The following is a 15,438-nucleotide window of genomic DNA, read 5'->3' as shown; positions in this document are numbered from 1 at the left end:
TTATTGTGGTTAGTTTTTAATGTATATCCTGGAGGGTAGACCAAGGTAAGAATTTGTGGTATCCTGTTTTTATAACAAGGAAAATTAAGCTGAATTGGAGGGGAGGTCGCAAAGATTTGCGAAATTGATTAGACATTGACTAGAAAGTGTTAAAACCAGTTGGTTGAGAAAAGTTTTTTCAGGCAGCAGAATGTTGGGGTAAAGCAAGAGGTCCAGAAATGGGAGGTTAGCCTCTCTTCAAGGCCCACAAAATTTCTGTCTTGAAATCTTGAGACGAACGTTTTGCAATTTGAGTTGTACTATAGCTAAGCCAGTAAGCAATTATGTTGAGCACACAATGCATTGAAAGTTTGTGTTAAAATAATATTTTAAAAGATCTGAAATGTGGCAGAATGTATGAAATTTATTTAAGCTGAAAGGTTTTCAAGAATTATGCTGAAATAAACTCCTGCAGGAGCTCACTTTTGTAGCATAGGCACCACCTAGTGGGTTGATATTTAAGCAGAAAAACAAGTAACACAATTGTGTCAATAATTTATTTAGAATTGTGATAATATAATGCAGGTTATCTACCCTTTAGCTCCATTCATTTACACACTTTATTGGGGATCAGCATTAGGTAAACTTCATCAAATTTGATCATTATTGTTATATGAGTTACTGTACATAATTAAGAACCAGGCTTACTCCTCTGCAGGATTGACATAATTTATATGTTCCTGTCAATGTGTGAAATTAGCATTTTATAGAATGCCTAGGAAATCTATAGAATGCCAAAAATGGGACGCTCTTATCATTCTTCATAATGCCTAGGTATACAATGCCTAGGAAAAGTAGACATTTCATATTTTAAAACATCTAAAAACATTACGCATTCTACAGATTTTCTAGTGCCAGCTTTTCACACATTGCCAGTAATGTATTTATTGAAATCATTGATTGGAAAGCCTGGAAGCTGAAGTTCTGAAAGACACCAAATTAGGAAAACAGCCTACAATGAATCAGGCTGTGAATATTGTACAGATGTAGCCTTTAGACTAAAGTTCTGGCTTTGTCATCACAACTTTTGATACAGGCTTGTAAGCCTTGGAAATCACTTATTAACATATCCCCAATGATAAAACATTGATAATATTATTCAATAACAGTCCTGATATTACTAATGGCTTGTAGGTTTTTCTAAACTATTAACAATTGACTAATAGTGCTATATTGGCTAATAATGCTCTATGTAGCATTCAAACATAGACATAATAAGCAAAATAGTTATTAACTACCTAATGAATAATTGTGAATATTAATTTGTCAACATGGAGCATTATAATATAGTCTATAACAGGAAGTCACAAACCAATGTTTGATTTCCATCTGAAATATTGTTTTTATTCACTGGTATATGGACAGGGTTTTTTGTTTTTTTTTTCATGAACAAGAATTTTCAGTGGATGACTAAGAACCCGGTTCATAATATTTCCTTTAATTGTGATGACCATGCATGCTATTGGAGGAAACATGGATGATGGTATTATAATAGTATGATGAACAGGAAACTATTATAAAATTCATCTTTGAATCATCTATTTTTATAATTTTTCATAAGGAGAATGAAACATGAAACAATTTCAAGCAAAATCTGTTTTCATAAGTGAACATTCCAATTATAAACTTAAATGTCACTTTATAATTTATTGCTTTATAGTAATTATTATTCTATCCTAATTGCTAAAATCTTGCACCAGCCTCCATCAATGGGAGAGAGATTATGGTAGCTGATATATCTAGAAGGCATCAGTTTAAACATATAGGTTTATGTGCACCTACATTTCTTCATAGAGATCTTTTTCACCTACCACAGAAACTGAAAAGGTACTATAATGTATTATCGTCCTGAACACACACATAATTTGCAGCTTTATAGTTCGGCTAATTTTTACTGGAAATTGGGATCAGGCCTTCTTACTTTGTCTCATACATTATTTTTAAGACTGATTGCTGTGTCTGAGCCACAAATAGTTTGAATGAACTCTTTCACTTGTTTGTCTTTCTGTCAGGCTTTTTCCAGTAAGCTAGTTCATTCACTAGAAAGGAAACTCTGACATCTTCTCAACAATTCTTTCCACAGAAAAGAAAGAAAAAAAACATAAGGGTTTTTCCTCAGTATCCTGAACTAATATTTGTGGGAATGGTTTGATTAGGTTTTATTTTCATTTTTCCATTTTCCATGCATAATGCATACTGTGATTGTTTACATTTTTACTTCTATTGTGTGGCTTTTGTTTATTCCATTGGGTCACATTAAGTCACCATTTGAGAATTTTGTGAAGCCAATTAAACCACCTAAAGATATGAACTGATATCCGAAATCCTAAATAGATTGATATTTAAAATCCTACTCTAGGTGCTTATCTATCCATGAATGTCCCAGCCAGTAGAAAGTTAGATACAGGGAATCCTCATTTAGTGACTGGCTCAGACTGTGACTGCAGTTATGACAAGGATGAAAACATAACTTTGCAAATTTTGAAAAGCCAAAGTAAGACTTTAAGATATTTGCAGATTAACTTATCAGCTGCTTTGCTTAACAATCAAGCTACTTGTGTCCAACTGTAATTTTTAAACAAGAATTATATGTAATTCAAAGTGGACTTGGATGGAAGATTTCTCCCTGATAATTATTTAGATAGACAGACAGACATTTATATTTTTGTTTTATTTAAGGGGAAGTGCTGGTGATGGTTCTTGTATAATAGAGTGTGATTAAAAGTAGATTCTTCCTCTGTAGTGATGCTACCTGTGAATTAAATATTGCACATGGAAGTATTTATTTTTAACAGCCATGAAATTTTACAAGTTAGCTCCATTGCACGAGATTTAAGGAAGGGCAGAATTTCAGGAAGTTTAGTATTCTTCCACACAGACACAACATGAGAAAATGGTCCTTGCTCTCTTGCAACTCCAACAATAACATTTTGTGTGTGTATGTTTGCTGTAGAACAGATATTGCATATGTCCTGCTCTGAGAGGCAGGAGGAAAGTTCTCAGCAGCTGCCCAATTGCTTTTTTCATAATTTACCAGGAATGTTTTTTCTCCACAGCTCCCAAGCAATTCTGGCCCATTTAAAAACTTTCTTTTACCTGCTTCTCTTTGGTGTCATTCTAGCCAGTTTTCTTAGAATTATTGTGCTGATGAACAAACAGATGAACAGAATTCCACCCTTTGTACATATTTTTTTCCAAATTCCACAATGTTAGAAAGAATTAAAGAAAATTCTACTAGCTGAATATATACTAGACATAAAATATTCAACAACCAGAGGAAGACTCAATCTTTTTTCCAACTTATTGAACCAGCCTATATTTCTAAATTGCTTTAGATTATTGTAGCCTAGCTTTTCTGAGTCTGACCCTGACCTGTACATCTCCTTTGATGTCCAAATTGACTAAGTGGAGGGGAAATAACTACAGCCTCACACTTTTCTTCCTGTCTCCTCCACAACTGTTTGGGAAAGGCGACATTTTATTTTAATCTTTATGTGGGAAGATTTTATCCTTGCAAAATGTGCCATAAAAGAACCATCTGAAATATGCAAGGCGTTTCTGAAACAGGAAGGCGAACTCTGTGCTTGTTATTTCCCTCATCTCCTGCCTGGTAACAGTGGAGAAGGATACAGTGCTCATAATCTCAAAACATTAAGAGCTGCTTTGGCTGATTCAGAATATAGTTGCAGAATGAACAGTTATCATGACATTAATTATTTAATCAGCAAGTTAAATTATATTTAATTAGTAATCAGTATCCACAGAAATGTGTTGACAAATATTTCAGTACATATTCTTTCTGTTTTTATTTTTTAACAACCGGACATCTAATCCTCTTCAGCCACTATACTTCAGTAAAGCAAATTAAGAACCCCAAGCATATAACTAAAACATGCTCTAAACTTTGTCTTATCTTCTGTAGGTCTGCTTTCACATGCTATAATTTATAATAATCTGTCTCATTTAAGAGAAGTGCCTATTAATATACCATAAAGAATGTTCCTATGCATATATTTTAGATAGTCATAATAGGACATAGTAATTCCATAAATGGAGCTGCTGTGCCTTCTTGGAACATTGTTCTTAATGTTTGTGGTTTCTCTTAACCTTTGTAGATTTTGAGCCAAGAAATCCACAAATAGCTGCTATTGGGAGGATAAACTGTAGCTCATGGGAATGTTGTTATGTTTACAGAAGCCAGTGATAATTAATTTGCCACTGGATGTTGGGTTAATGTAAAGAAAACAAATGAGAAAAAATGTTCTACAGAAGTAACACTATTTTATTTTGTTTTTTTTTGTTTTTAGGAAAACTTTAAAAGAAACAAGGGGGAGGGATTGAGCAAATTAGTTTGCAAAAAAAAAGAAGTACCATGTTTTATTGAACTGGCTGACTCTGATGTGAATCACCAATGCATGCTGTTGCTTGCAGTTAACAATACAGGTTAGTTGAACTGATTTATTACAGCTTGCAATCAAGTTGAATACCAGCTATGAGTGACTTGTTAAGATTGACTAGATTTCACATGTGGAATGAAACCATAATGTTATCTTTGGCTGATTGGACAAATTTTATATATAAAATACATTAGCCCTAATCCAGCAAGTATATATAACACATTAGCCCCAATCCAGCAACCCTTGCTATAGGTTAGCAAGATAAGTAAACCCAATGTTTTTGCTATCTTCTTCATTGTTAGATTGGGGTGTGGGAGAATGCAGAAAGTAGTTGAAAAACCAACTATTTCAAAATGTATTAGATGTCCTCAATTAGGTGTTACTTCTGTTCAAATTAAGGTCAGGAAGTGATTTAGTTTGTTTGTTTACTTCCCAGTTAGTCTAGAGGTCATGGGATTTCCTTGTGATCTCACATCTAAGTGCTAACCAATCTATTCCAGCTTAGCTTTTTGAAGATCAGCTAAATGTGGTGGCCAGCAGCAAATAAAAAATTATAACCCCTCCCCCCCACCTTCCTGTCATTACTAAATTCAAACAAATATTGGTATATATATCACAAGAATATTCAAATACTAATTGGAAACTCTGACTGGATTCACTGATTGCATGGGCCATAGTGTTATTTGGTTTTATTTCAGCATTTTATTTATTAATGTATTTATTAAATTTATGTAAACACATTCAGTTTGATTTGCAAACAATTGCTTATAACTTATTTATGTATTTTTATTATGCTTGCATTTTGTCCATTCTCATAGGCAGCTAAACAGAGGTAAATAGATAAAATGCTCCCCAAATCCTTAAACAGATATAATTATTTTCCAGAAGCACACATATAGTGTGCCCTATCTTTCAATTAAAAAAAATACTCTTCATGTGCAAGACAAAATGGGTTGATTTTCAGTTTTCCTGGAGCCTAAAAATGATATGGCACTTCCATTGGAAGGGAGTTTCAAAGAATGCCTGCCTCTAGGGTCCCATCAGTTATAATCTTGGAGTGATAGGACCCGGAAGTGTTGGTTTTATTTATTTAGGAGCCTTGGTGGTACAGTGATTAGAATGCAGTATTGCAGGCTAACTTTGCCCACTGCCAGGAGTTCGATCCGGCCCTGCTCAAGGTTGACTCAACCTTCCATTACTTCCAAGGTCAGTAAAATGAGGACCTAGATTCTAAACTGTCCAGAGAGTGCTGTAAAGCACTATGAGATGGTATATAAGTCTAAGTGCTATTGCTATTGGTATATTATTTGATTTGTTTGGACAGGCAAATGAATTAAGGAGAAGATGGCCAGATAACCAGGATCAGATCTATATAGGTTTTAAATGTGACAACTACCACCTTAAATCATATCCAGAATTCAGCTGGAAACTAAGGCAACTCCCATTAGTACTGCAGCTGCTCAGCTGCAGTTTCCAAGGGTCATTCCATGTTGAGCATTTTGCAATGATTTAATAGAAGTGACTACAGCTTTAGTGACTATGAGGAAGTCCTCCAAATCCAGAAAAAAAGTTGTAATTGTACAAAAAGGCTTATCTGACATTTGGTAATTAAATAGGAGAATTCTCAAGTTGCAAACCATTTTTTAACAAAGAAATACAACCTGTTTAGAGTTTTAAAAAATGGATGTTCCCTGCAATTGTTAGATTTGCAGATCTAAAGCCACTCCTTATTGGAGGGATTCAATTAAAGTGTGTTCCTCCTCATCCAGACCCAAACAATCTCCAGGGAGTCAGTTAACAATTTTACTGCATATCTACTCATGGCTATGGTGTACACTATGTATCAGCAGTATATGATGATGCTATATTTTATCATTCTAGTCAATTGTGGCTTATTTAATAAACCACAGATGTATAAGCCATATATATCTTTGAATAAAATCTGTGCAGGTGAAGCTGTAAATGTTAACGCTTCTTTGCTTGATAAATAATTCCAATATGCTCTGAAAGTAAATTTCAGTTTTTCTTTGCTTTAGAAAATATAGGTGCAGAAGCATTGTATGGCTTTCTGGATGACAAGCAACCTGATTTGAAAGTGGTAATTTATTCATGCTTTTATATATATCATTGGGTGAGACAGAATAAAAAATTTAAAACCTAAAATATTACAGAATCTGAATAGTATGCTTTGTATGCCAGGATCCTGTATGACTAAAATCATGTAAATGAACAGTGGTATATTTTCCTAAAGAATGTGGAACAAATTGTCAATATTTTAATAATAATCAAATTGTTATAACAAGCAACTAACTGTAGGAGTTTCCCAACCAATTTCCAATTCACTATTTTTAGAAAACAGACCAAAATGTAACACTTTTAAACATTAAGCAATATGCATTTTCCTGGATTTGAGGTGTTATCAAAACATCAACCAACAGTTCCATTGGCTTTTGTGCATCTACCCTGCATGTGAAGAAACCACTTTTAGCTATGGGAATTGCCAGAGAATTTTTCCAAAGACAAGTGAAATTGTTTTCATGGAATTGTTTCATTCATGAAAGACATAAATGGCTTTCAAAATGTGCAGAGTTCTAATATATAGTGCAAAAGAAGTTCCAAGAGTTTCCAGAAATCGCATCCTGAAAATTAGTTTCCTTCGTGTTGTAACTTAACATACAAAACATATGAAATACACAAGACTTCTTCTCTCTTTCCAAACTACTTTCCCAAACATATCCTAAAGCTGTGAGATTCAATTTCAAAAAGGTTCAGCAATTCACATTTTCACACTGAGTCTTCAGATTGAATTCTTGAATCATTTGAAAGAATCAGTGAATGAGGTGCTTTGAATTACTTTGGATTAAGAGATTTGATGGGGTTTTCTTTTATGTTGCTATGATTTTCCTCCCAAAATGGACAGTACTATTCCGCCTATTGTGTCTCACTTTTGAATTAGACTTAGAATTTGTTTAGGTAGGTTTACATGGAGTGCAACATTTATTGTACTGGTGGTTGGCTGTTTACACTAGTTTGTTCTTTCTTATATAATCCTCTTCCTCAATCCACATCCTTTTATTATTGTATTTCCTTTACTCCCAATGTACTTGTCTAGTCTGAAATATAGCCAGCTGGCACATGTGACCAATCTGTCTGCAATTGTTTGTTGCCGTTAGTCCTCCCCTTTTGTGCCTTTTCATTCTCTGCATTCCCTTCAAAGGTTTTTTTTTATTTTTTTTCTATTTTTGCTTTCTCTGTCTTACTTTATATTCTGTAAGTCTACCTCAGACCTAATGTCATACCATGATGTAAAGAAATAGTCTGTATTATATGCAATAGGTGAAATATGTAATAGTGATAACACACAAATTTATTGGGATGTTTTCAAGTTGTTGCCCAAGCATCACATAATTCATCACTCCCAGAAGAGGCTAATTCTGCCTCTTCCGCTTTTCCAGGAAGCCACCAGCCCAGAAAGATAAATGACCAAGGATCATAGAATCTTCAATCTTTAGTAAGAACTTGCTATTTAAAACTTTTTTTGAAAGGCTTGTTCTTAAGGTTTAATGGGGCATTTTGTCAGCCCCACTTCCCCATAAACAGGATATTTTAACTCCCTAAACAGTTTGGAGCTGTTAGGTTGTCCTTTCCTGATTCTTGCTATGTCTTGTTTAAAAAAGGTGTGAGAGTATTTCAAAGTGAAAGCCTTCAAGCTACCTGACATTGTAACAGATTAACTGTAATAGACTAGGGTACAAAATTGCAAATTGCTATTTGCATTCCTGGCAGGTGTTTTCATGCTTCTTTGGTTGAACCTATTTTGTTTTTTCCTTTTAGCTTGGGATAAAATCCCACAAACAGGAACGCACTGAGATTCACCAGGTCCATTCTCGGAGGACCCTTATTGCCTTGGTCACCATCGGTCTGCTGTTGGCATTTTTGGGATTGGCTGGATATTATCTTATGAAACGACGAAGCTGGAGTCCTATGGGAGAAAGGCTGGTTAGTGCTTATAGTTGGCAGAACAAGTAGAAAGTTCAAGGCATATAATAGCAGTTGCAGAGAAAAATGACAGGATTGCTATTCTTCCATTACTATATATTTGGGCATGTGCAAATATTGTTCACAAATATTTTTCTTAAAAAAGAGTTTCTCTCTAAGGAAAATATATTTCTCTTTAAATAACATCTGTCATACAATGAATTTCTGTAGGTCACCTTCATTAACCTGGAATGCAAACAGAGCTCTGAACAGTTTCATAGACAATTTTCAAAAGGTATTTTAGAACATTTGGGATGAGCACCTGCAACACCTTACAGAAGCTGTGTCTTTTTCCAGACCTGAATCCAAAGCAATCTACAGCCCTACCATACAGTATAAAATCTTGACAAATTGAATGCCAAATTGTCATCACAACAATAGCTAATGAATGTCCTGTTATTCCATTTATTTACTTTCTGGACTATACATTATGTAGACTACATTAGCTTTCAGAAACTAAACTATCATTCCATTATTGCAAATTAGTGATATTACTGTCAGTTTCTATAATCAATAAATATAGATGCAGGTGAGATTATAGGCAAAGAGTCAGAGCAAGACCTCTTAACAATTCATGGGAATACGTCATAGCTTTTTGCTAAAATCTGTTCTCTGAGCAAAAATACTCCAGATTAATTTTCTGGTGCTTCCATTGTAAAAAATTTCTGGAAGTAAGCTATGAATAATTTTTCTGCTCCAACCCTGGATACCAGAATAAACAATGAAATTGCATACTGGATTCTCAGTATTATATCCAATGTTTCCTTTTATTGAAATAATAATAATAATAATCATCATCATCATCTTTGTATTTTGTTATCTTCTCCAGCTCTTTCTCTTCTATTCTGCTGTTTCCAGGCACTGCCACATCCAAAAGTCTGGATAGTGGATGTGGCAGTGCCTGGAGACAGCAGAATAGAAGAGAAAGAGCTGGAGAAGATAACAAAATACAAAGACCTACAAATAGAAATAGAAAGACTGTGGCAAAAGCAAGCAAGGGTAGTACCAATAGTCATAGGCACCTTGGGTGCAATTCCAAAACAACTGGAGCACCACTTGAACACCATTGGCATTGACAAATTCGCTATTAGTCAATTGCAAAAGGCAGCCTTATTAGGAACTGCTTCCATCCTGCGACGATATCTGGAATACCATCAAACATCCACATCTGCCTATCCCAGGTCCTGGGTAAGGACTCGATAGGTAGACAAAATGCCAAATCCAGTCTGAACATCTGGCTGACTGTGCGATGATCAATAATAATAATAATATAAAATTGGAAGAAACCCTGGAGGTCATCTAGTCCAACCCCTTGCTCAAGCAGGAAACCATTTCAGACAAATGGCTGTCCAGTCTCTTCTTAAAAACATCCAGTGTTGGAGCATTCACAGCTTCTGGAGGCAGGTTGTTCCACTGATTAATTGTTCTAATTGTCAGGAAATTTATCCTTAGTTCTAGGTTGCTTCTTTCTTTGATTAGTTTCCATCCATTGCTTCTTGTTCTGCCTTCAGGCACTTTGGAGAATAGCTTGACTCCCTCTTCTTTGTGGCAACTCCTGATACATTGGAACATTGCTATCATGTCACCCCTCGTCCTTCTCTCCATTAAACTAGACATACCCAATTCCAGCAACCGTTCCTTATATGTTTTAGCCTCCAGTCCCCTAATCATCTTTGTTGCTCTTCTCTGTACTTTTCTAGGGTCTCAACATCTTTTTTACATCGTGGTGACCAAAACTGGATGCAGTATTCCGTGTGGCCTTATCAAGGCATTGTAAAGTACACTTTACAATGTATTGTATTGTAAAGTATTGTAAAGTACAATACAATAACAAAAAAAGCTTCTTTCAACATGTAAAAAACAAGAAAAAAGTGAAGGAAATGATTGGTCCATTAGTGGGTGGAAGTGGCAAGAAGGTGACAAGCAACAGGGAGAAAGCAGAACTATTTAACTCATTTTTTGCATCTGTCTTTACACAAAGGGAAAAAACAGACCAAACTATCAAAAATAGTGCCACAAAAAACAAAACAGAAACACAAGTTAAGATAGGCAAGAAAATCGTTAGTGAGCACCTGTCCAGCCTAGATGAGTTCAAATCGCCAGGACCAGACGGATTACACCCCAGAGTTCTCAAGGAACTGGCAGAGGTGATATCGGAGCCACTGAACTATATTTTTCAAAGATCCTGGAACACAGGGGAACTACCAGAGGACTGGAAAAGAGCTGATGTAGTTCCCATCCTCAAAAAAGGAAAAAAAATGGATCCAGGAAATTACAGACCTATCAGCCTGACCTCAATACCTGGGAAGATCCTGGAAAAGATAATCAAACAACGAATCAACGAACACCTAGAGGCAACAAAGTCATTACTAAAAGCCAACATGGGTTTGTCAAAAATAGATCATGCCAGACAAATCTTATTGCATTCTTTGACCAAGTGACAAAATTAGTGGATCCGAGGAATGCTGTGGACATAATTTACTTGGACTTCAGTAAGGCATTTGATAAAGTAGATCACAACCTACTACTTGATAAGATAGAAAAATGTGGGGTAGACAGAATCACCACCAGATGGATCCGTAGCTGGCTGACCGGCCGTACTCAGCGAGTGGTCCTCAATGGAACTGCATCTATATGGAGGAAAGTGTGTAGTGGGGTGCCCCAGGGCTCTGTTGTGGGCCCAGTACTCTTCAACATCGTCATCAACGATTTGGATGAAGGGATAGATGGGGAACTCATCAAATTTGCAGACGAAACCAAGCTGGCAGGAATAGCCAACACTCCAGAAGACAGGCTTAAGATACAGAAGGATCTGGACAGACTTGAACACTGGGCACTAACTAACAAAATGAAATTCAATGGTGAAAAAAGCAAGGTTCTACATTTAGGCAAGAAAAACCAATGCACAAGTACAGCATAGGTGGCACCATGCTCAATAGTAGTAACTGTGAGAGGGACCTCGGAGTCCTAGTAGACAATCACCTAAATATGAGCCAGCAGTGTGCTGCAGCTGCCAAAAAGGCCAACACAGTGCTAGGCTGCATTAACAGAGGGATAGAATCAAGATCACGTGAAGTATTAATACCACTCTTCAATGCCTTGGTAAGGCCACACTTGGAATACTGCATCCAGTTTTGGTCACCACGATGTAAAAAAGATGTTGAGACTCTAGAAAGAGTACAGAGAAGAGCAAACAACGATGATTAGGGGACTGGAGGCTAAAACATATAAGGAACGTTGCTAGAATTGGGTATGTCTAGTTAATGAAGAGAAAGGACAAGGGGGGACATGATAGCAGTATTCCAATATCTCAGGGGCTGCCATAAAGAAGAGGGAATTAAGCTATTTTCCAAAGCACCTGAAGGCAGGACAAGAAGCAACGGGTGGAAACTCATCAAGGAGAGAAGCAACCTAGAAACTAAGGAGAAAATTCCTGACAGTGAGAACAATTAATCAGTAGAACAGGCTGCCTCCAGAAGCAGTAAAGCTCCAACACTGGAAGTTTTTAAGAAGAGACTGGACAGCCATTTGTCCGAAATGGTGTAGGGTTTCCTGCCCGAGCAGGGGGTTGGACTAGATGACCTCCAAGGTCCCTTCCAACTTTACTACTATTACTATTACTAAAGTGGTATTAACACTTCACATGACCTTGATTCTATCCCTCTGTTAATGAAGCCTAGCACTATCTTGGCTTTTTTGGTAGCTACAGCACACTGCTGGCTCATATTTAAGTGTTTATGTGTACATGTTTAAGTGTACATATTTATGTTGAATTTTTTGTATTATTATCATTGATCACATAGGCCACTGAAATATACTTCATACATGAACAAGATTTCCCTCTTCACCCCACCAGGAATATGATCTTAATACTTTTCTAAATCCCTGATTGAAGGGCCTGACTGAAAGAACAGATATTTATTTTATTTTCTATATAAGTCACTTTGTTGACTTTTGAACAGCTTAGTTTAACTCTGAATTTTCTTATTATTTGTACCTCCAACCTCTTTAGGGTGAAGATCCTTATTACATCGAAAATGATAGCCATGGCAATCCTGAGATCCCTGTAGCCTCTCAAGAACAATCAGGCCTGCAGGATAAACCAAATCTCAATGGAGGGGCTCGGGAAAATGGGACTGGCCAGCCATCCTCGAAAAATGGACACCAAACGAAGCCCCAGGTTGTGGCTGACACAGAACTGTGAAAATACTCTGACCTTTTTAATGCAGCTGGAAAAGCTCAATTTGCACTTAACAGCAGAGCTAGGACCAAAAATTCCTAAATAAAATCATAATACCTTTTTTTAAAAAAAGCTTTACTATCTTATACTAAAACATTTTTCAGGGGCTGACGCAGCAGCATTTGTGTATGAACACTGTAAAATTAGCAAACTGCTTCAATGGAATTGGATATGTTTTTAATAAACATGGAGTTTGAGGTTTTTTTATTTTTTCTATTTTTAGATGTCATATCCTTCACAACTGTTCATCCAGGGAGACACAAGGCATGTTTTCTAGAAATTAAAGATTTTTCACTGTTTGAGAGTTGTTTAATATCTATCTGATGCTGTTTAGAGTAAGAAAGGACATGTTCCCCTTTATAAAATGTAATTTTAATTTAATTTTAAAATATAACAGAGATATAACATCTAGGACTTCAGAGTAGTATGCAGCTGAAAGTCCCTAGACTTTGGTAGAGTATCACCACCCATCCTCATCTCCAGCTAAAACTGTCATTACTGCCTTTCTGCATTTGTGCTGTGCTGCAATTTGTATATAACATAAACTGATTGTAACTCATCAGAAGCCTTTTGAAATATGGCTGAAGCAGTTCTTAACACAAAATAAACTCTTCATTAGCTTTGCTTACTTCGAAAGAACTGAGTACCTTTTCCCTTTAAAGGCAATAGGAAATATTAGGAGACATCTTTTGTAACATGAAAGTGCAGTATAGTGGGCAATTGGCCTAAATCTCAAATGTTCTGTCTCCTTCAAACTTTGTTTTCGTTGTACATAAGAACAAGCAAACAACTCTTTTTCCTACATAGCATTTTCTAGATGCTTTGGGACTGTTACTATCAGAATTCACAGCAAGTATATCCTTTGAATTCCAAAAGTCACAGATATTTTTTTAAATTAAAGGAAATAAGTCTGAAATATTATTCTTAATCCAGATATAGTTAATTACATTGAAATAAAGGGTGGCATCAATTGTAGTTACATTAACTGGAGGTCCATTTTTCAGAGCCTAGAATCCTATTTTAACATCCTAGGGTTTGGATACAATGCAGTTTGCTTCTAAATAGACATTTATATGATGGCATAGAGCCTTTGAATATAGTTTTCAAACAAAACATGTGAGACTATATTTGTAAATGTAATGCAAATGCAAATACAGCTATATTTAAGTTGTATGCTTAAACATATCTAAGATCACAATAGTCATATATTTTTGGCTAAATTAAGTATTCTAACCCTCTTTTCTTCCCCCAAATATTTTTCTCCGTTGCCTTTCTTCCCCTCGGTGCCCATTCTGAAATGTATTGATTATTATTTGAATACAGAATGCAGAACAAAAATGTGACTAGGCTCTGAAATGAATTATCTTTTTATACTAATTATCATGGATATGTTTGTTAAAACAAAATTGGAAATAATTCAAGAACACCTAGCATGAATACTGCCTTATTTACACTTGTCACTGGAAGAATTAGCTAGATATGGGATGGTGAACATAAAAATAAGTAGCCCACTAGGGAAAGGAAGATATTTCTTCTTTTTAATTCAAATTTCCCTAATCTGCTTTTGTCCAGATAGGTTGGAACCAGTAAATGCTCCAACACTGGAAGTTTTTAAGAAGAGACTGGACAGCCATTTGTCTGAAATGGTGTAGGGTTTCCTGCCTGGGCAGGGGGTTGGACTAGATGACCTCCAAGGTCCCTTCCAACTTTACTACTATTACTATAAGGTATTGTCCAAATGCTAGTGCTAGAGAATGAATCAATTATTTAGCAGATTAGCAAACATGATTGTTAATATGATATAAAAGAAGCATGTATATTGGAATTGTTACTTAATACCTGATTTTCAAAATGCTGTTTTGATTGTTTGCTGTATTTAATTGAAAAGCTGTAATGCGTAGAAATGATTTGCCTTAAGCTTGTCTCTGAATTCTTGGCAAAAGTAAGTTTTCAGCTGAGGTATTCTTTTGCAAAGATACGAAGATTAAATGATTGTAGGCACGACAGCATAATTTACGATAGTGTAAGAAAAAAATCAGAATACACAGGAATGGCTCATGACTTGTGTTAGGCCTTCTTTGCACATTATAGCAAGCTTCTTCCCATGTTGTCCATTTTTAAGACAGACTTAATTAGAAGCTGTTCACGCCACTAGAATACCATTTATGGGAATGTGAGGACTTCTTGGCAAGATAAAGGCCACAAACATCTCTCACATGAACCAGGATTTTTGCAGAAATATCATTGTGTGTGATCCATTTATTTGCTTGGATATCCATATATATTCAAGAATTTTCTCCAACACCAAAGTTCAAAAGCATCAATAACTTTTTTATCCTACTTCTTCAAAGTCCAACATTGCTTATACAATTTTGATTTTGATAGAGCATCTAAGTATCTTTTCCAAAGCCTTCATTGCAATTCTATCAAATGTCTGTGGTTTATTTCTTGACTACTGATTCCTTTATTATTGATAATCAATCTTAAAAGGGTTGCTCACAAAGACTAGCATATTATTCAGTTATTGACTGCATTGTACCCAAAGACTGCCTTTCTATATCTTTCCTGGCTATGAAACCACACTATTCATTGTTTTGCATTCCTTAGCAATGAACAGTTTAATTCTTTGACCAAATGTGCACAGTTCCAATCCATTTCACTTTACCAATGCCTAAGAAGCCCGGGTGTAGTTGATTTGTTTTGTTTTTCATACTGTTGAACTTT

General features: G+C 35.7%; 1 protein-coding gene across 1 annotated transcript in view; it reads left to right on the top strand.

Annotated features, from left to right (window-relative positions):
* LOC120299225 (hematopoietic progenitor cell antigen CD34-like) overlaps nucleotides 1-13,338 on the top strand; it is a 45,493-nt gene extending 32,155 nt beyond the window's left edge. The window contains exons 6-9 of the mRNA XM_039323828.1: nucleotides 4,347-4,482; nucleotides 6,473-6,534; nucleotides 8,271-8,435; nucleotides 12,487-13,338. Coding sequence (XP_039179762.1) covers nucleotides 4,347-4,482; nucleotides 6,473-6,534; nucleotides 8,271-8,435; nucleotides 12,487-12,678 — 555 coding nt within the window. The 3' untranslated portion in view covers nucleotides 12,679-13,338. The remainder of the gene's footprint in view (nucleotides 1-4,346; nucleotides 4,483-6,472; nucleotides 6,535-8,270; nucleotides 8,436-12,486) is intronic.
* The last annotated feature ends 2,100 nt before the right edge of the window (nucleotides 13,339-15,438 follow it).

The sequence above is a fragment of the Crotalus tigris genome, unplaced genomic scaffold (genome assembly GCF_016545835.1).
Source record: "Crotalus tigris isolate CLP2741 ecotype Arizona unplaced genomic scaffold, ASM1654583v1 scf7180000024283.532456, whole genome shotgun sequence".
In the NCBI taxonomy this organism is placed as follows: Eukaryota; Metazoa; Chordata; class Lepidosauria; order Squamata; family Viperidae; genus Crotalus; species Crotalus tigris.
The sequence above is the reverse complement of the archived record's forward strand: the minus strand, read 5'-3'. Positions and strand labels throughout refer to the sequence as shown.